This window comes from Neoarius graeffei, chromosome 23, assembly GCF_027579695.1.
Source record: "Neoarius graeffei isolate fNeoGra1 chromosome 23, fNeoGra1.pri, whole genome shotgun sequence".
NCBI classification, from domain to species: domain Eukaryota; kingdom Metazoa; phylum Chordata; class Actinopteri; order Siluriformes; family Ariidae; genus Neoarius; species Neoarius graeffei.
The window spans coordinates 12499745-12520496 of NC_083591.1; the positions used below are offsets into that span (position 1 = coordinate 12499745).

The following is a 20752-nucleotide window of genomic DNA, read 5'->3' on the forward strand; positions in this document are numbered from 1 at the left end:
GGCTCGGTGTTTCGGGGCGGAAGAGGTCGGGAATTCCTGCGCCGGGCTGTTTGGCGGAGCTCCCGGGCGGAGGGTGGATGAGGTTGATGCTGCTCTGCTGTACCTGGAAGGACGAGCGCATGGGGGAGGAGGAAGGTTCGTGTTTCTGTGCGCCTGAGTTTGATGAGCGCACGCACTTTTCCTCGAGCTCAGAGGTCGTGCGGGATGCGGAGTGGGAAAGGCGCTCAGCACAAAGCTTTAAACAAATCTCTCTCCGTCTGTCTGTCTGTCTCTCTCTGTCTGTCTCTCGGTGGAAATGGGAATGATGGTTTGGGATTGAAGCGCCTGAGAGCGTTGAGTTTCTTGCTGAGCGTGAGACAGTGCGGGGGGAGACAGGACAGTAAATCCCACCTGCTCCGGGTTTGTGTGCAGAAAGTCACTCCGCTGTAACTCCGGTTCTCTCCGTGCTTTGCGCTGTTTTTACTGCGGCTTCTCTGTTCCGCCTCTCAGCACAGTTTAAGTGCTCATGAAGCAGAGTTCAGTCCATTCCATTAGTGTCCAAGTAACTTTATCCCCCCCCCCCCGTCATTTCTTTTTCCTTTCTCTTTTTCCGGCCGTTTTCTTTCTTTCTTTCTTTCTTTCTTTCTCTTTTTCCCCGTGTCATTTCTTTTCTCTCTTTTTCCCCGTGTCATTTCTTTTCTTTCTCCCCCCCGTGTCATTTCTTTTCTCACTTCCCACCCCCCGTGTCATTTCTTTTCTCTCTTCCCCCCCGTTTCGTTTCATTTCTTTTCTCTCTTCCCCCCCGTGTCATTTCTTTTCTCTCTTTCCCCCCCGTGTCATTTCTTTTCTCTCTTCCCCCCCCCCGTGTCATTTCTTTTCTCTCTTCCCCCCCGTGTCATTTCTTTTCTCTCTTCCCCCCCCCCGTGTCATTTCTTTTCTCTCTTCCCCCCCCCGTGTCATTTCTTTTCTCTCTTCCCCCCCCCGTGTCATTTCTTTTCTCTCTTCCCCCCCGTGTCATTTCTTTTCTCTCTTCCCCCCCGTTTCGTTTCATTTCTTTTCTCTCTTCCCCCCCGTGTCATTTCTTTTCTCTCTTTCCCCCCCGTGTCATTTCTTTTCTCTCTTCCCCCCCCCCGTGTCATTTCTTTTCTCTCTTCCCCCCCGTGTCATTTCTTTTCTCTCTTCCCCCCCCCCGTGTCATTTCTTTTCTCTCTTCCCCCCCCCGTGTCATTTCTTTTCTCTCTTCCCCCCCCCGTGTCATTTCTTTTCTCTCTTCCCCCCCGTGTCATTTCTTTTCTCTCTTCCCCCCCGTGTCATTTCTTTTCTCTCTTCCCCCCCCGTGTCATTTCTTTTCTCTCTTCCCCCCCCGTGTCATTTCTTTTCTCTCTTCCCCTCCGTGTCATTTCTTTTCTCTCTTCCCTCCCCCGTGTCATTTCTTTTCTCTCTTCCCTCCCCCGTCATTTCTTTTCTCTCTTCCCCCCCCGTGTCATTTCTTTTCTCTCTTCCCCCCCGTGTCATTTCTTTTCTCTCTTTCCCCCCCGTGTCATTTCTTTTCTCTCTTTCCCCCCGTGTCATTTCTTTTCTCTCTTCCCCCCCGTCATTTCTTTTCTCTCATTTCTTTTCTCTCTTCCCCCCCGTGTCATTTCTTTTCTCTCTTAACCCCCGTGTCATTTCTTTTCTCTCTTCCCCCCCGTGTCATTTCTTTTCTCTCTTCCCCCCCGTGTCATTTCTTTTCTCTCTTCCCCCCCGTGTCATTTCTTTTCTCTCTTTCCCCCCCGTGTCATTTCTTTTCTCTCTTTCCCCCCCGTGTCATTTCTTTTCTCTCTTTCCCCCCCGTGTCATTTCTTTTCTCTCTTTCCCCCCCGTGTCATTTCTTTTCTCTCTTTCCCCCCGTGTCATTTCTTTTCTCTCTTCCCCCCCGTGTCATTTCTTTTCTCTCTTCCCCCCCGTGTCATTTCTTTTCTCTCTTCCCCCCCGTGTCATTTCTTTTCTCTCTTTCCCCCGTGTCATTTCTTTTCTCTCTTCCCCCCCGTGTCATTTCTTTTCTCTCTTCCCCCCCGTGTCATTTCTTTTCTCTCTTTCCCCCCGTGTCATTTCTTTTCTCTCTTTCCCCCGTGTCATTTCTTTTCTCTCTTTCCCCCCGTGTCATTTCTTTTCTCTCTTCCCCCCCGTGTCATTTCTTTTCTCTCTTTCCCCCCCGTGTCATTTCTTTTCTCTCTTTCCCCCCCGTGTCATTTCTTTTCTCTCTTTCCCCCCGTGTCATTTCTTTTCTCTCTTCCCCCCCGTGTCATTTCTTTTCTCTCTTCCCCCCCGTGTCATTTCTTTTCTCTCTTCCCCCCCGTGTCATTTCTTTTCTCTCTTTCCCCCCCGTGTCATTTCTTTTCTCTCTTTCCCCCCCGTGTCATTTCTTTTCTCTCTTTCCCCCCCGTGTCATTTCTTTTCTCTCTTCCCCCCCGTGTCATTTCTTTTCTCTCTTCCCCCCCGTGTCATTTCTTTTCTCTCTTCCCCCCCGTGTCATTTCTTTTCTCTCTTCCCCCCGTGTCATTTCTTTTCTCTCTTCCCCCCCCGTGTCATTTCTTTTCTCTCTTCCCCCCCGTGTCATTTCTTTTCTCTCTTCCCCCCCGTGTCATTTCTTTTCTCTCTCCCCCCCGTGTCATTTCTTTTCTCTCTCCCCCCCCGTGTCATTTCTTTTCTCTCTTCCCCCCCCGTGTCATTTCTTTTCTCTCTTCCCCCCCCGTGTCATTTCTTTTCTCTCTTCCCCCCCGTGTCATTTCTTTTCTCTCTTCCCCCCGTGTCATTTCTTTTCTCTCTTCCCCCCCGTGTCATTTCTTTTCTCTCTTCCCCCCCGTGTCATTTCTTTTCTCTCTTTCCCCCCCGTGTCATTTCTTTTCTCTCTTCCCCCCCCGTCATTTCTTTTCTCTCTTCCCCCCCGTGTCATTTCTTTTCTCTCTTCCCCCCCCGTGTCATTTCTTTTCTCTCTTCCCCCCCCGTGTCATTTCTTTTCTCTCTTCCCCCCCCGTGTCATTTCTTTTCTCTCTTCCCCCCCCGTGTCATTTCTTTTCTCTCTTCCCCCCCCCGTGTCATTTCTTTTCTCTCTTCCCCCCCCGTGTCATTTCTTTTCTCTCTTCCCCCCCGTGTCATTTCTTTTCTCTCTTCCCCCCCCCCGTGTCATTTCTTTTCTCTCTTCCCCCCCCCCGTGTCATTTCTTTTCTCTCTTCCCCCCCCGTGTCATTTCTTTTCTCTCTTCCCCCCCGTGTCATTTCTTTTCTCTCTTCCCCCCCGTGTCATTTCTTTTCTCTCTTCCCCCCCGTGTCATTTCTTTTCTCTCTTCCCCCCCGTGTCATTTCTTTTCTCTCTTCCCCCCCCGTGTCATTTCTTTTCTCTCTTCCCCCCCCGTGTCATTTCTTTTCTCTCTTCCCCCCCCGTGTCATTTCTTTTCTCTCTTCCCCCCGTGTCATTTCTTTTCTCTCTTCCCCCCGTGTCATTTCTTTTCTCTCTCCCCCCCCGTGTCATTTCTTTTCTCTCTTCCCCCCCGTGTCATTTCTTTTCTCTCTTCCCCCCCGTGTCATTTCTTTTCTCTCTTTCCCCCCCGTGTCATTTCTTTTCTCTTTCCCCCCCGTGTCATTTCTTTTCTCTCTTTCCCCCCCGTGTCATTTCTTTTCTCTCTTCCCCCCCGTGTCATTTCTTTTCTCTCTTCCCCCCCCCGTGTCATTTCTTTTCTCTCTTCCCCCCCGTGTCATTTCTTTTCTCTCTTCCCCCCCCCGTGTCATTTCTTTTCTCTCTTCCCCCCCCCCCGTGTCATTTCTTTTCTCTCTTCCCCCCCCCGTGTCATTTCTTTTCTCTCTTTCCCCCCCCCCGTGTCATTTCTTTTCTCTCTTTCCCCCCCCCGTGTCATTTCTTTTCTCTCTTTCCCCCCCCCGTGTCATTTCTTTTCTCTCTTTCCCCCCCCCGTGTCATTTCTTTTCTCTCTTTCCCCCCCGTGTCATTTCTTTCCTCTCTTCCACCCCCCCGTGTCACTTCTTCCTTCCTCTCTTCCACCCCCCCGTGTCACTTCTTCCTTCCTCTCTTCCACCCCCCCGTGTCACTTCTTCCTTCCTCTCTTCCACCCCCCCGTGTCACTTCTTCTTTCCTCTCTTCCACCCCCCCGTGTCACTTCTTCTTTCCTCTCTTCCACCCCCCCGTGTCACTTCTTCCTTCCTCTCTTCCACCCCCCCGTGTCACTTTTTTCCTTCCTCTCTTCCACCCCCCCGTGTCACTTTTTTCCTTCTTTTTTTTCCTGTCTGTTTAGCTTGTTTCTTCCTGTCTGTGTACATTCTTTGTCTTTCTTTCTTTTTATCTTTCTTCCTTATCTGAACACATTTCTCGGAGTAAATATAGTCAGTCGTCTGTCTACACAACAAAGGTTAAGTGACTCCTGACATGTTTTTCTCGTGGCTCTCATGTGAGCTGTCAAGGTCAAGTGTTGAGTGATTGATTGAACAGCATTCATTTTAAAAAATAAGTATAAAGAACCAAATAAGAAAATTAGAATAATGTTCGCATGGGCGTGCGTATACTTGCTACATATTGATAACACTTCTTTTGTCATTTCTTTTCTCTCTTCCCCCCCGTGTCATTTCTTTTCTCTCTTCCCCCCCGTGTCATTTCTTTTCTCTCTTCCCCCCCCCGTGTCATTTCTTTTCTCTCTTTCCCCCCCGTGTCATTTCTTTTCTCTCTTTCCCCCCCGTGTCATTTCTTTTCTCTCTTTCCCCCCCGTGTCATTTCTTTTCTCTCTTTCCCCCCCGTGTCATTTCTTTTCTCTCTTCCCCCCGTGTCATTTCTTTTCTCTCTTTCCCCCCCGTGTCATTTCTTTTCTCTCTTTCCCCCCGTGTCACTTCTTTCCTCTCTTCCACCCCCCCGTGTCACTTCTTTCCTCTCTTCCACCCCCCGTGTCACTTCTTTCCTCTCTTCCACCCCCCCGTGTCACTTCTTTCCTCTCTTCCACCCCCCCGTGTCACTTCTTTCCTCTCTTCCACCCCCCGTGTCACTTCTTTCCTCTCTTCCACCCCCCGTGTCACTTCTTTCCTCTCTTCCACCCCCCCGTGTCACTTCTTTCCTCTCTTCCACCCCCCCGTGTCACTTCTTTCCTCTCTTCCACCCCCCCGTGTCACTTCTTTCCTCTCTTCCACCCCCCCGTGTCACTTCTTTCCTCTCTTCCACCCCCCCGTGTCACTTCTTTCCTCTCTTCCACCCCCCCGTGTCACTTCTTTCCTCTCTTCCACCCCCCCGTGTCACTTCTTTCCTCTCTTCCACCCCCCGTGTCACTTCTTCTTTCCTCTCTTCCACCCCCCCGTGTCACTTCTTCTTTCCTCTCTTCCACCCCCCCGTGTCACTTCTTCTTTCCTCTCTTCCACCCCCCCGTGTCACTACTTCTTTCCTCTCTTCCACCCCCCCGTGTCACTACTTCTTTCCTCTCTTCCACCCCCCCGTGTCACTTCTTCTTTCCTCTCTTCCACCCCCCCGTGTCACTTCTTCTTTCCTCTCTTCCACCCCCCCGTGTCACTTCTTCTTTCCTCTCTTCCACCCCCCCGTGTCACTTCTTCTTTCCTCTCTTCCACCCCCCGTGTCACTTCTTCTTTCCTCTCTTCCACCCCCCCGTGTCACTTCTTCTTTCCTCTCTTCCACCCCCCCGTGTCACTTCTTCTTTCCTCTCTTCCACCCCCCCGTGTCACTTCTTCTTTCCTCTCTTCCACCCCCCCGTGTCACTTCTTCTTTCCTCTCTTCCACCCCCCCGTGTCACTTCTTCTTTCCTCTCTTCCACCCCCCCGTGTCACTTCTTCTTTCCTCTCTTCCACCCCCCGTGTCACTTCTTCTTTCCTCTCTTCCACCCCCCCGTGTCACTTCTTCTTTCCTCTCTTCCACCCCCCCGTGTCACTTCTTCTTTCCTCTCTTCCACCCCCCCGTGTCACTTCTTCTTTCCTCTCTTCCACCCCCCCGTGTCACTTCTTCTTTCCTCTCTTCCACCCCCCCGTGTCACTTCTTCTTTCCTCTCTTCCACCCCCCCGTGTCACTTCTTCTTTCCTCTCTTCCACCCCCCCGTGTCACTTCTTCTTTCCTCTCTTCCACCCCCCCGTGTCACTTCTTCCTTCCTCTCTTCCACCCCCCGTGTCACTTCTTCCTTCCTCTCTTCCACCCCCCCGTGTCACTTCTTCCTTCCTCTCTTCCACCCCCCCGTGTCACTTCTTCCTTCCTCTCTTCCACCCCCCCGTGTCACTTCTTCCTTCCTCTCTTCCACCCCCCCGTGTCACTTCTTCCTTCCTCTCTTCCACCCCCCCGTGTCACTTCTTCTTTCCTCTCTTCCACCCCCCCGTGTCACTTCTTCTTTCCTCTCTTCCACCCCCCCGTGTCACTTCTTCTTTCCTCTCTTCCACCCCCCCGTGTCACTTCTTCCTTCCTCTCTTCCACCCCCCCGTGTCACTTCTTTCCTCTCTTCCACCCCCCCGTGTCACTTCTTCCTTCCTCTCTTCCACCCCCCGTGTCACTTCTTCCTTCCTCTCTTCCACCCCCCCGTGTCACTTCTTCTTTCCTCTCTTCCACCCCCCCGTGTCACTTCTTCTTTCCTCTCTTCCACCCCCCCGTGTCACTTCTTCTTTCCTCTCTTCCACCCCCCCGTGTCACTTCTTCTTTCCTCTCTTCCACCCCCCCGTGTCACTTCTTCCTTCCTCTCTTCCACCCCCCCGTGTCACTTCTTTCCTCTCTTCCACCCCCCCGTGTCACTTCTTCCTTCCTCTCTTCCACCCCCCGTGTCACTTCTTCCTTCCTCTCTTCCACCCCCCCGTGTCACTTCTTCTTTCCTCTCTTCCACCCCCCCGTGTCACTTCTTCCTTCCTCTCTTCCACCCCCCGTGTCACTTCTTCCTTCCTCTCTTCCACCCCCCGTGTCACTTCTTCCTTCCTCTCTTCCACCCCCCCGTGTCACTTCTTCCTTCCTCTCTTCCACCCCCCCGTGTCACTTCTTCCTTCCTCTCTTCCACCCCCCCGTGTCACTTCTTCTTTCCTCTCTTCCACCCCCCGTGTCACTTCTTCTTTCCTCTCTTCCACCCCCCGTGTCACTTCTTCCTTCCTCTCTTCCACCCCCCCGTGTCACTTCTTCCTTCCTCTCTTCCACCCCCCGTGTCACTTCTTCTTTCCTCTCTTCCACCCCCCGTGTCACTTCTTCTTTCCTCTCTTCCACCCCCCCGTGTCACTTCTTCCTTCCTCTCTTCCACCCCCCGTGTCACTTCTTCCTTCCTCTCTTCCACCCCCCCGTGTCACTTCTTCTTTCCTCTCTTCCACCCCCCCGTGTCACTTCTTCCTTCCTCTCTTCCACCCCCCCGTGTCACTTCTTTCCTCTCTTCCACCCCCCCGTGTCACTTCTTCCTTCCTCTCTTCCACCCCCCGTGTCACTTCTTCCTTCCTCTCTTCCACCCCCCCGTGTCACTTCTTCTTTCCTCTCTTCCACCCCCCCGTGTCACTTCTTCTTTCCTCTCTTCCACCCCCCCGTGTCACTTCTTCTTTCCTCTCTTCCACCCCCCCGTGTCACTTCTTCTTTCCTCTCTTCCACCCCCCCGTGTCACTTCTTCCTTCCTCTCTTCCACCCCCCCGTGTCACTTCTTTCCTCTCTTCCACCCCCCCGTGTCACTTCTTCCTTCCTCTCTTCCACCCCCCGTGTCACTTCTTCCTTCCTCTCTTCCACCCCCCCGTGTCACTTCTTCTTTCCTCTCTTCCACCCCCCCGTGTCACTTCTTCCTTCCTCTCTTCCACCCCCCGTGTCACTTCTTCCTTCCTCTCTTCCACCCCCCGTGTCACTTCTTCCTTCCTCTCTTCCACCCCCCCGTGTCACTTCTTCCTTCCTCTCTTCCACCCCCCCGTGTCACTTCTTCCTTCCTCTCTTCCACCCCCCCGTGTCACTTCTTCTTTCCTCTCTTCCACCCCCCGTGTCACTTCTTCTTTCCTCTCTTCCACCCCCCGTGTCACTTCTTCCTTCCTCTCTTCCACCCCCCCGTGTCACTTCTTCCTTCCTCTCTTCCACCCCCCGTGTCACTTCTTCTTTCCTCTCTTCCACCCCCCGTGTCACTTCTTCTTTCCTCTCTTCCACCCCCCCGTGTCACTTCTTCCTTCCTCTCTTCCACCCCCCGTGTCACTTCTTCCTTCCTCTCTTCCACCCCCCCGTGTCACTTCTTCTTTCCTCTCTTCCACCCCCCCGTGTCACTTCTTCCTTCCTCTCTTCCACCCCCCCGTGTCACTTCTTTCCTCTCTTCCACCCCCCCGTGTCACTTCTTCCTTCCTCTCTTCCACCCCCCCGTGTCACTTCTTCTTTCCTCTCTTCCACCCCCCCGTGTCACTTCTTCTTTCCTCTCTTCCACCCCCCCGTGTCACTTCTTCCTTCCTCTCTTCCACCCCCCGTGTCACTTCTTCCTTCCTCTCTTCCACCCCCCCGTGTCACTTCTTCTTTCCTCTCTTCCACCCCCCCGTGTCACTTCTTCCTTCCTCTCTTCCACCCCCCCGTGTCACTTCTTCTTTCCTCTCTTCCACCCCCCCGTGTCACTTCTTCTTTCCTCTCTTCCACCCCCCCGTGTCACTTCTTCTTTCCTCTCTTCCACCCCCCCGTGTCACTTCTTCTTTCCTCTCTTCCACCCCCCCGTGTCACTTCTTCTTTCCTCTCTTCCACCCCCCCGTGTCACTTCTTCCTTCCTCTCTTCCACCCCCCCGTGTCACTTCTTCTTTCCTCTCTTCCACCCCCCCGTGTCACTTCTTCTTTCCTCTCTTCCACCCCCCCGTGTCACTTCTTCTTTCCTCTCTTCCACCCCCCCGTGTCACTTCTTCTTTCCTCTCTTCCACCCCCCCGTGTCACTTCTTCCTTCCTCTCTTCCACCCCCCCGTGTCACTTCTTCCTTCCTCTCTTCCACCCCCCCGTGTCACTTCTTCCTTCCTCTCTTCCACCCCCCGTGTCACTTCTTCCTTCCTCTCTTCCACCCCCCGTGTCACTTCTTCCTTCCTCTCTTCCACCCCCCCGTGTCACTTCTTCCTTCCTCTCTTCCACCCCCCCGTGTCACTTCTTCCTTCCTCTCTTCCACCCCCCCGTGTCACTTCTTCCTTCCTCTCTTCCACCCCCCGTGTCACTTCTTCTTTCCTCTCTTCCACCCCCCCGTGTCACTTCTTCTTTCCTCTCTTCCACCCCCCCCGTGTCACTTCTTCCTTCCTCTCTTCCACCCCCCCGTGTCACTTCTTCCTTCCTCTCTTCCACCCCCCGTGTCACTTCTTCCTTCCTCTCTTCCACCCCCCGTGTCACTTTTTCCTTCCTCTCTTCCACCCCCCCGTGTCACTTCTTCCTTCCTCTCTTCCACCCCCCCGTGTCACTTCTTCCTTCCTCTCTTCCACCCCCCCGTGTCACTTCTTCTTTCCTCTCTTCCACCCCCCGTGTCACTTCTTCCTTCCTCTCTTCCACCCCCCCGTGTCACTTCTTCCTTCCTCTCTTCCACCCCCCCGTGTCACTTCTTCCTTCCTCTCTTCCACCCCCCCGTGTCACTTCTTCCTTCCTCTCTTCCACCCCCCCGTGTCACTTCTTCCTTCCTCTCTTCCACCCCCCCGTGTCACTTCTTCCTTCCTCTCTTCCACCCCCCCCGTGTCACTTCTTCCTTCCTCTCTTCCACCCCCCCGTGTCACTTTTTTCCTTCCTCTCTTCCACCCCCCGTGTCACTTTTTTCCTTCTTTTTTTTCCTGTCTGTTTAGCTTGTTTCTTCCTGTCTGTGTACATTCTTTGTCTTTCTTTCTTTTTATCTTTCTTCCTTATCTGAACACATTTCTCGGAGTAAATATAGTCAGTCGTCTGTCTACACAACAAAGGTTAAGTGACTCCTGACATGTTTTTCTCGTGGCTCTCATGTGAGCTGTCAAGGTCAAGTGTTGAGTGATTGATTGAACAGCATTCATTTTAAAAAATAAGTATAAAGAACCAAATAAGAAAATTAGAATAATGTTCGCATGGGCGTGCGTATACTTGCTACATATTGATAACAGGAACACGCTTTTAACCAGCAGAGTGAAAGCAGTTTGGCTGGTCCTCAGGTTCAAATTTAAGTTATGTTTGAGTAAGGGTTGAGGTTGGGCGTTTCGTTGTGATGGTTAAGGTTCGGGGCCAGGGAATACACGGTCAATGAGTGTCCTTACAAAGATGGCAGTACAAGTGTGCACGTGCGCCTGCCTGTGACGACATTTGGCAGAAAGGTGAGTAGCCCGTCGATTGACTGCCAGTCAAATTCGGTTTAAGAGAGCAAAATTCTAACATTGTTAAAGGAAAACAGAAAACAACAATGAACAGATGTTATTTTCCACATTTCCTCCTGGATAAATTTCATTTCTGGGGAATGATCATTTCATGAAAATGATCTGATATGATACTAAAATAGATTATACATTTGCACACTGTTTTTGTATTAGTGCTGTAGACATCAGTGTTGTCATTGAGTCACTAAACTTCAAGTCTGACTCCAGTCTCGAGTCCCCAGTGTTCAACTCCGAGTCAAGTCCAAGTCATTAAAGAAAATTGAGTCGAGTCCATTATTGATCCGAGTCTGAGAACAAGACTCCATCCGTACCATTTGACGGTGGCCGTTGCTGCCTTTATGTGAAAGCGTCTCTGCTACTGTGTTGGACTGACGTTACTGCCCGACCGCCCCGTTTTAGTTAATAGGCTACAGATACCGTAAGCTTCATCATCACTCAGCAAGCCCCGCCCACTATCAACAGGGCAAGTAACATGAGGGTTAACACTAGCTAGTTCATTAGTCAGCAAGCAAACCCTGCTATCAACAGAGCAAAGAACATAGCGGGTCACATCCTTCTCTGGGTGAAGTCTTGCCAAATGACGATTTGAAGTTCGAGGTTGTCCCCATCGTCTCCTCAATAATTCTTCTACATATGGACCACACAGTGCAATAATTTTTTTATTTTTTTTTGTCCCACTGCACAAGAAGTCTGTACAAGCAAAGCAGACAATCCTAGCGGCGTTCCCTCCAGGCATTTTAGCACCATTAACGTTAGTTTGTACCTGAACTTGATGTATGAACAGGTGAATGTGCATTCTCTTGCATGAAATTTGTATAAAAATTAGTGTACTTATAAGTACAGTGGTGCTTAAGTCTGTGAACCCTTTAGAATTTTCTATATTTCTGCATAAATATGATCTAAAATGTCATCAGATTTTCACACAAGTCCTAAAAGTAGATAAAGAGAACCCAGTTAAACAAATGAGACAAAAATATTATACTTATGTATTGAGGGAAATGATCCACTATTACATATCTGTGAGTGGCAAAAGTATGTGAACCTTTGCTTTCAGTATCTGGTGTGACCCCCTTGTGCAGCAATAACTGCAAATAAACGTTTCCGGTAACTGTCGATCAGTCCTGCACACCGGCTTGGAGGAATTTTAGCCCATTCCTCCGTACAGAACAGCTTCAACTCTGGGATGTTGGTGGGTTTCCTCACATGAACTGCTCGCTTCAGGTCTTTCCACAACATTTCGATTGGATTAAGATCAGGACTTTGACTTGGCCATTCCAAAACATTTAACTTTATTCTTCTTTAACCATTCTTTGGTAGAACGACTTGTGCGCTTAGGGTCATTGTCTTGTTGCATGACCCACCTTCTCTTGAGATTCAGTTCATGGACAGATGTCCTGACATTTTCCTTTAGAATTCGCTGGTATAATTCAGAATTCATTGTTCCGTCAATGATGGCAAGCCGTCCTGGCCCAGATGCAGCAAAACGGGCCCAAACCATGATACTACTACCACCATGTTTCACAGATGGGATAAGGTTCTTATGCTGGAATGCAGTGTTTCCTTTCTCCAAACATAACGCTTCTTGTTTAAACTAAAAAGTTCTATTTTGGTCTCATCCGTCCACAAAACATTTTTTCCAATAGCCTTCTGGCTTGTCCACGTGATCTTTAGCAAACTGCAGACGAGCAGCAATGTTCTTTTTGGAGAGCAGTGGCTTTCTCCTTGCAACCCTGCCATACACACCATTGTTGTTCAGTGTTCTCCTGATGGTGGACTCATGAACATTGGCTAATGTCAATGTGAGAGAGACCTTCAGTTGCTTAGAAGTTACCCTGGGGTCCTTTGAGACCTTGCCGACTATTACACGCCTTGCTCTTGGATTGATCTTTGTTGGTTGACCGCTCCTGGGGAGGGTAACAATGGTCTTGAGTTTCTTCCATTTGTACACAATCTGTCTGACTGTGGATTGGTGGAGTCCAAACTTTTTCGAGATGGTTTTGTAACCTTTTCCAGCCTGATGAGCATCAACAACGTTTTTTCTGAGGTCCTCAGAAATCTTTGTTCTTGCCATGATACACTTCCACAAACGTGCTGTGAAGATCAGACTTTGATAGATCCCTGTTCTTTAAATAAAACAGGGTGCCCACTCACACCTGATTGTCATCCCATTGATTGAAAACACCTGACTCTAAATTCACCTTCAAATTAACTGCTAATCCTAGAGGTTCACATACTTTTGCCACTCACAGATATGTAATAGTGGATCATTTCCCTCAATAAATAAATGACCAAGTATAATATTTTTGTCTCATTTGTTTAACTGGGTTCTCTTTATCTACTTTTAGGACTTGTGAAAATCTGATGACATTTTAGATCATATTTATGCAGAAATATAGAAAATTCTAAAGGGTTCACAAACTTTCAAGCACCACTTTATCTTACGCCAAATTATTATGGCATGTTACAAAAAATAAAGAAATACGAGTCCTCGTCTCCAATTTACAAATCTGAATGCAGTTAATGCACGAGTCCGAGTCTGAGCCATCAGTGCTCGAGTCCAAGTCAAGTCACAAGTCCTTAAAATTAGGGCACAAGTCGGACTCGAGTGCTACAAGTCTAGTAGACATGCTAAGTAAATCACGTGGACAGTTTCTTCTTCCTGTACAGTAGTGAAGTTCACTGCTACAGTGTCCTACAGCTACTATTCCTCCATGATGAAAGGTGTCAGAATTTTCCCCTGCCCTCTCCTGTGACCTGAAGGTACACTACCGTTCAAAAGTTTGGGGTCACTTTGAAATTCTTATTTTTGAAAGAAAAGCACTGTTCTTTTCAATGAAGATCACTTTAAACTAATCAGAAATCCACTCTATACATTGCTGATGTGGTAAATGACTATTCTAGCTGCAAATGTCTGGTTTTTGGTGCAATATCTCCATAGGTGTATAGAGGCCCATTTCCAGCAACTATCACTCCAGTGTTCCAATGGTACAATGAATGAGTTTACATGCACATCCAAATCGAGCTGCTGTCGGTAATCGAGCTAAGGGTCCCAGCAGGGTTGCCAGAGAAATCCAATCCTACATGCACACAAGGAAATCGAGCTATTGTGTGAGGTACATTGTGCACCCGAGCCACAGGTGGCGCTACACACCCCATCGTGTTGGTACACTTCCGGTTGTCGTCATGAAGAAGAGCTATTCAAGAGTATAAACAAAGTTATCAGTTCCGTGTTCACAAGAAGAACGACGACGAGGACAGCAACATCGATTCAACTCCTTAAGCTGAATGAGCATGAACTCTATCTCCTCATTGCTCCAGAAGTGCACGTTTCTACTACTGTTGTCATGCCGACCGAGGCTGTTGTGTTTCCCGCTTGTGGTCTCGTCACTTCCGGAAGGGGCAGTGCTGAAGTAAGTAGCTCGACTACGTAGCTCGATAGGGTTTACATGCATTAAGTAGCTCGGCTACAATCGCATAATCTAGGTCGTGTAGTTCGATTACGAGAATTCCAGTTCGGTTCGATTTCAGCCGAGCTAAGGTGTTTCCATGGCATTTAGAACTTCGATTTCAGTCGAGCTACGGCAGAAATTCGATTTTCTCTATGTGCATGTAAACGCACTGAATGTGTTTGCTCATTGCCTCAGAAGGCTAATGGATGATTAGAAAACCCTTGTACAATCATGTTAGCACAGCTGAAAACAGTTGAGCTCTTTAGAGAAGCTATAAAACTGACCTTCCTTTGAGCAGATTGAGTTTGTGGGGTCGATTAAATGCTCAAAATGGCCAGAAAAATGTCTTGACTATATTTTCTATTCATTTTACAACTTATGGTGGGAAATAAAAATGTGACTTTTCATGGAAAACACAAAATTGTCTGGGTGACCCCAAACTTTTGAACGGTAGTGTACTTCCAGTGATTCATTGAACGAGTTTCTTAATTAATTTTCTCAATGTTTGTGCATTTAAAAAAAAAAAAAAAACACAACACATTTGAGTACCTGGCAACTTTCGTTATCATTGAGGAGAAGGCTTAGTAAATGCAAAAGTAATAGTCAGGACAAAAGTGTCATGTGTGAACTTTAACATGTTTGTTTGGAGAAATGGATTACTGACAAAGTAGTCTTTCATTAAAAAGGAAAATTTGCCTGAAGGCAGCTGGTTCAAAGCTCATTTGTTAAAAGAAAATAGCACTCTACAACAAACAGGAAGCTACTCCAAAGACTTTCATAACCTTTTTACAAAACAAAATAAGAGAATTTTTAAAATGATCGATATCGATACTCACTGGCCACTTTAATAGGAACTGGTTCTTGATTCTAAGATTCCTGTTCTTGGCTGCAGGAATGGAACCAATGTGCTCTTCTGCTGTTGCATGCTGAGATGCTTTTCTGCTCACCGCAGTTGTAAAGAGTTGCTATGAGTTACTGTATCCTTCCTGGCAGCTTGAACCAATCTGGCCATTTTCCTCTGACCTCTCTTATCAAGAAGACATTTGTTCCCACCCACAGGACTGTCCCTCACGCAGCTCACTTTTTATTTATTTATTGCACCATTCTGTGTAAACGTGTGTGTGAACCCCAGGAGATCAGCAGTTTCTGAAATGCTCAAACCAACACCCATGCCACAGTGAAAGTCGCACTTTGAGATCGCAATTTTTCCCATTCTGATGTTTGAAGCGAACGTTAATTGCAGCTCGTGATTTGTATCTGCATGATTTTATGCATCGTGCTGCTGTTAAGGGATCGGCCGATTAGAGAACTGCATAAGCCGGCAGGTGGATGGGTGTACCTAATAAGTGGCTGGTGAGTGTAAATTATTCTCTCCACATTCACTGGATATGAGCAATTGTATGCTCCGATTGGCTACTCTACTACTAGGCTATCAACTCGTATACCATGAGTAGAGAAAAACAAAATGGAGCGTGTCAAGTCACTTCAAGTATTAACCCCCCCCCCCCCCCCCCCCCAAAAAAAAAAAATATATATATATGACTAAAAAGTCCCTCCAATATCTCCTGTTCCACACTCCAGTCTATTCGGTGGCAGTAATGCACCTTTAAAGTTGGCTTGCCAACTGCCCAAAAAAACCCTGAAGAAGAAAATGGTAAGTGTGTTTCCGAACCAACTGAGGATTAAAAAAAAAAAAAACTCTACTTGAAAACACAACCCCAAAAAATACAAAAAAAAAGCAATAAAATATGGAATGAAAATTTCATAGAACTTTTTTCTTCTAATAATTATAGCATTTTTCACAAATTGCTGTCATTTCACTGGTTTGTTTACATTCTAAGTGGAAATGATTCTGTTGGATGTTTTGTATCAAGTTTATCTTCATTGAATTTGCAAAAAATAATGCTCTTTTTCTCAAAATCCAGTGAATGTGGATAGAGTAAAACAGTTATTCCACTCAACCTCATCATACTGAGCCGAGCGATCAGCTCATGTACGACTTGATTTTGTGGAATAACTGTTAAACGTATCGAAACAGTTATATGTAAAATGTATATGTACTTCTACATTTAAAAAAAAAAAACTTCAGTGTAAAATGTATTACATTTTGAAGCAAATATTATATTTTGAATACACTGAGCAACAAAGCGTCTCAGACCTTAGACACCATGTAATCAGAAAATAAAATTAACCATTCTATACATGCAAATTAACAACGAGGTAATTGAGTCGAAAGAAAAGTATTGGCAGAATTGAATACATTTTATTTATTAAAGTAATAAATTCTAACATTTTCAAAACCTTTAGCTGGAAAAGTATGAAAATGCAAATTACCAAAATTTACCAAAAGTAAATAAGTTGCTTATGATGGCTGAGAATAGCATGTGAAACCTTTTTCCAAAGTGCACCTGAAAATTATTACGCTTGGCTATATTGATATTTTGTTGAGTTCAATGATATATAAAACTTTTTTTTTTTTTTAAAAATAAGTAAATGCATGTCTCACTGAAAAAATGACTAAAATCCAACCTTTCATTGAAATAAATTTATTCAGAGAGAACCAAATCCCTAATCTATATAATAAGCGGCAAAGTCAAAGTTTATTTGAGCTAACGTTGCCATTGCTCGACGGATTTTCACCAAGCTTGGCAAGTAGGTACGGGGATGACCCAGAATTTTGCAGATATAAAGAACATTCATGTACGGGTCCCAGGGGGCACATCATCCACCCACTCCCTCCCTCAGTGCCTTTCATGTTAAGCCTAGGTCACAACTGGATGTATGATTTTTTTGGTCGTGCGATTTTTGGCGTTTCCCAAATCGCTGCATTTTTTTTGTTCGTGGAGAAAGACGCGCGTTGGCCGTAAGTTTGTCTTGCAACCTGAAAAAAACGTAAGCGCCTGTAGAGTTTGTTTGACATGACAAAGAACCTCTACGGCTCGAAAATCAGCACATCACATGCGTGCCCTCCGTGCGTTTCTTGCGTTTTTTGCACGTAGACCGGCCGTAGGAGCACGTACGGCCGGTTGTGACCAAGGCTTTACATTTATCAACACAAACTCTCAACAGATCTTCATTAAACTTGTCATGTAGGTATAGGAGAGAGCCACAATTTGGCAGAACTCAGAAATTCCATATTTGAGCCACGGTGGGCCCCTGGGTGGTGGATGTTTGGATTTTTGTTTGTCTTGGGTTAACATCACCATTTCTTGACTGATCTTCACCAGATTTGACATGGAAGCCTGGGGGCAACCCAGAATTTTGCAAAACCTGGGCAACGCCAGGTAACCTGCTAGTCAAGAAATAATTTTCAACAAAAACGCATGATTATTGGCACCACTGGGAATTATAGTGAACACAGTGTAACTGAAGCATGTTTCCCATTTAAATTGTACAGTGTTTTTGAGTTGATTGGTGTATGCAGGAACTATATCATGTGTCTTTGTGTCCTGAGAGAGGAAATCAGTTTTGGGGCAAAACTTTTTTTTTTTTTTAGTTTTTTTTTTTTCTGGGACTTAACAGATTTCATCATTGAGCTTTACAGTAGCTCCTGAAGCTGCAAAAGCATCAGTGATCCACCGTATTTGACAGTGTAAATGCAGTGGTGCTTAACCTACAGTTTGCCCATAGCGATATACAATATATGTTATTGTACCTTAAGTTGTAAATAGTAATGAATAAATTAAACTAAACTAAATGACCTGACCGTGAATAGAACTCACGATCTCCTGATCGAGAGGCAGACACTCCAACCACTAGGCCAACTTGCAAGTGCTTGCCAGAAATTCCTGCAGCTCCTTCAGTGTTGCTGTAGGCCTCTCGGCAGCCTCCCTGACCAGTTTTCGTCTTGTTGGAGGGACGTCCAGCTCTCAGTAATGTCACTGTTGTCCCATATTTTCTCCACTTCTTGATGACTGTCTTCACTGTGCTCCATGGTATATCTAATGCCATGGAAATGTTTTTGTCTCCTTCTCCTGACTGATACCTTTCAACAATGAGATCCCTCTGACGCTTTGTAAGCTCTCTGTGAACCCTGGCTTTTGCTGGAGGAGGCAACGGAGTAAATGTCTGAACTGTATTTGGGGTTAATCAGAGTCATTTTAATTGATGGCAGGTGTGAACCCAAAAAGACTGAATGCTGTAATTAAATCAAAAGGTGCTTCAACAAAGTATTAGTTTAAGGGTGTGCACACTTATGCAACCAGCTTATTGTATACCCCCCCCCCCGTTTTTTTATCTCTGCTGAAAAAAAATCCTTGGGAACAACCCCATCAATAAAACAAACAAACCAAAAAAAAGTTGACATGACAGGCATGTTGTGACACAGTTTTCTATGGTCTACATTGCACTCACTTTCAAAATGACCCGAAGTGGCAGCTTTGATGTTCACGAACGTCCCCAGCAAATAGATACATTGTAGATAATCAGTGTGAACGTGGATTTAGCGCTATGAATCACATCCTTATTGATGAGCGCAACAGAATGAATGTATCCACACTGACAGCCTTCTTTTCCTCGCTGTCAATGGGCCAGACGTGCGTTCCTTCCCTGCTGAGAAATTTGCAGAAATGTGGATTAAAGAAGGGCGAAACTCGGCGGATAGCGCATCGACGGGAAAGCAGAAAAGGCCACATGAACTGCGCCATCAGAGCAAACTGTTCATTTAGTATTCATGTATTTCAGTGATTTTCGAGTCACTGTCCATTTAATCCGGAGGGAGAGAAACATCACAGCAACGCGACAAGCAATGCGAACTTTGTTGTGTGTTAGTGTTCGTGTATTTAGTCAGAGAGATAGGAAGATTAATTTACTATCTCTGGTTTAGTGTTCGTTTTCATTTAGTGTTATTCATTTGATATCATTGGATGTTATTGAGCTGTTAGCCTATTGTTACCTTAATTTTGTGACGTTTCATGATTAAAAAAAAAAACACAAACATCCCCCCCCTTTCTGGTTTTTTGACAAATCGCACCGCGTGTGTGTGTGTGTGTATATATATATATATATATATATATATATATATATATATATATATATATATACACACACACAAAAAAAAAATCTCCTTCTCACCCCTGGCAGGGGGTGTGGTATCCATGTCATCCTCAAGCTCGGGTCCTCTACCAGAGGATGGATGGATATATATATATATATATATATATATATATATATATATATATATATATATATATATATATATATATATATATTTTTTTTAAATTAAATATATCCACTGTGTGTCTTCTCTCTGACAGAGAGTCCATCTGTTCAGTGTATCCAGGAGCGTCATGACAGGGTGCCCAAAAAAAACCACTTCCTCAGACTACACGAAACTGGAACATCCTTGCCCCCATACTTTTCTCCAAACATGGAACTGACCTGTGTGTGCTACTGTTTTCTTGAATCGTCTGACATTTCCTTTCAAATTATATTCAATTTGTAGTGTAATTTGGCCTCTGAGGATCTCACAAATGTGCCAGGAAATAGCTGAGAAGTCATCAGGCATCTAAAGCCCTTCAGCTTTCAGGGCCCTAAGGTGTCATTTGGACAGGCTGAAATTTGGACGAATAGACAACATTTCAGACTCGTCTGTCCTGTGACGGTCTGCTTAAAATTCCTTATTTCCCACACTGCTTATTTTCTTAGCTGTTCATTTAAAGCTAAATTAATAAGTGGCGATTATTGGACGCTTTTATTTATAGCATGGGTTTAATTTACAGTATAGTAAATTTATTTTGCATATTTTTAGAGGTTAGTTTAGTAGTCGGCTAGCGTTTAGTGAGTTGACATTTTTGTAAATGCGTTTTATAATCATAATGTTGGTCTGAAAAAGTCTGAAGTCTTTTGTGGTAATTTCTGTTAGGAGTATTAGACAATCTTGGTTTTTTTTTTTTTTAAGGTAACTTAATCTTGGTTTGTGTTTGACAGCTGGTGGACGATTGCCATTGTGTGCGGGATGTGGACAGCACATTTATGATGAGCAATACCTGCAGGCCCTCAGTACTGACTGGCACACCATTTGTTTCAGGTTGGTTATGATATTTTGTTATCGCTGTATGAAAATGGAAATTCTAGAAAAAGTGTGAGCGAGCGTAGCCCGGCAGAGCCAAATGCATGTGGCTGTAGTTGCACGGCCTCTTTATTACAGCCAGTTGTGAACAAACCACTATCTTGGGATAAGCACATTTTGTGTCTGGGATATAAGTACTTAATTTGTAGTTCCCGGTGGGAAAGTAGGTTCGACAACCAGTAAAAAGGAGAAAAAAAAAACCAAGCAACTCTTCTTGTTGTTGACTTTTTTTTTTTTTAAGCAAAACTGCAGAGTTCATTTGGTATACATGTTATACTGCAGACTATACACTGTATTAGGCAGATCAGATGCTCGCTGGCCGTGCTGTGAAAATTGTGCACGCAGATGCTCCTCTAAGTTTCCAAATTTGTCATTGCTTAACTCTTCAATATTTTCTATTGCAATTACTGTCATTAAAAAGCTTATTTCTGCTTTCTAAAGAAATTTCTCGTTAAGATCTGTTCAGTGCTTTGGGAGTAACGGCAGGTTGAAGTTGGTACAACAGAGTTCACTCTCTGCTCGTGGGACATCAGGAAACTGCCGGTGCTTTTTGAGTCACAGAAAAGCGCTCAGGCTTTCTCTCTTCTGATCGGTTTCCGACTAGATTACTCGTGAATATCAATCATAACTTTTATAGGGATGTTCTGTAGCTCTCACTGTTTCTGAAGTATTCAGCAAAATTTTCCATCTGCTAGTTTTGATGTTATGATTCACCGGAGACTTTGAAGTGAGTTTTCATAGCTTTACCTACTTTTTTTTTTTTTTTTTCAAATCAAACTGATTCATGTAAATAACAATTTTAGAATATAACTATAGTTGATTTTGATGAAAAATATTGAGATCTTAGTGGCTGGAATGAGATTTAAAAAAAACAAAACAAAAAAAACAAGTCAGAAACACGAGTATCAGTTTCAATTCAATTAAATGGAGTTTATTGGATGTGGCTCACAGTT

The 20752-nt window shown here is 45.9% G+C and overlaps 1 protein-coding gene across 1 annotated transcript in view; it reads left to right on the plus strand.

Annotated features, from left to right (window-relative positions):
- The window catches only part of limk1a (LIM domain kinase 1a), a 144779-nt gene continuing 124027 nt past the window's right edge, over positions 1 to 20752 (plus strand). The window contains exons 1-2 of the mRNA XM_060905776.1: positions 1 to 135; positions 19658 to 19757. Of these exons, the coding sequence (XP_060761759.1) occupies positions 78 to 135; positions 19658 to 19757 (158 nt within the window). The 5' untranslated portion in view covers positions 1 to 77. The remainder of the gene's footprint in view (positions 136 to 19657; positions 19758 to 20752) is intronic.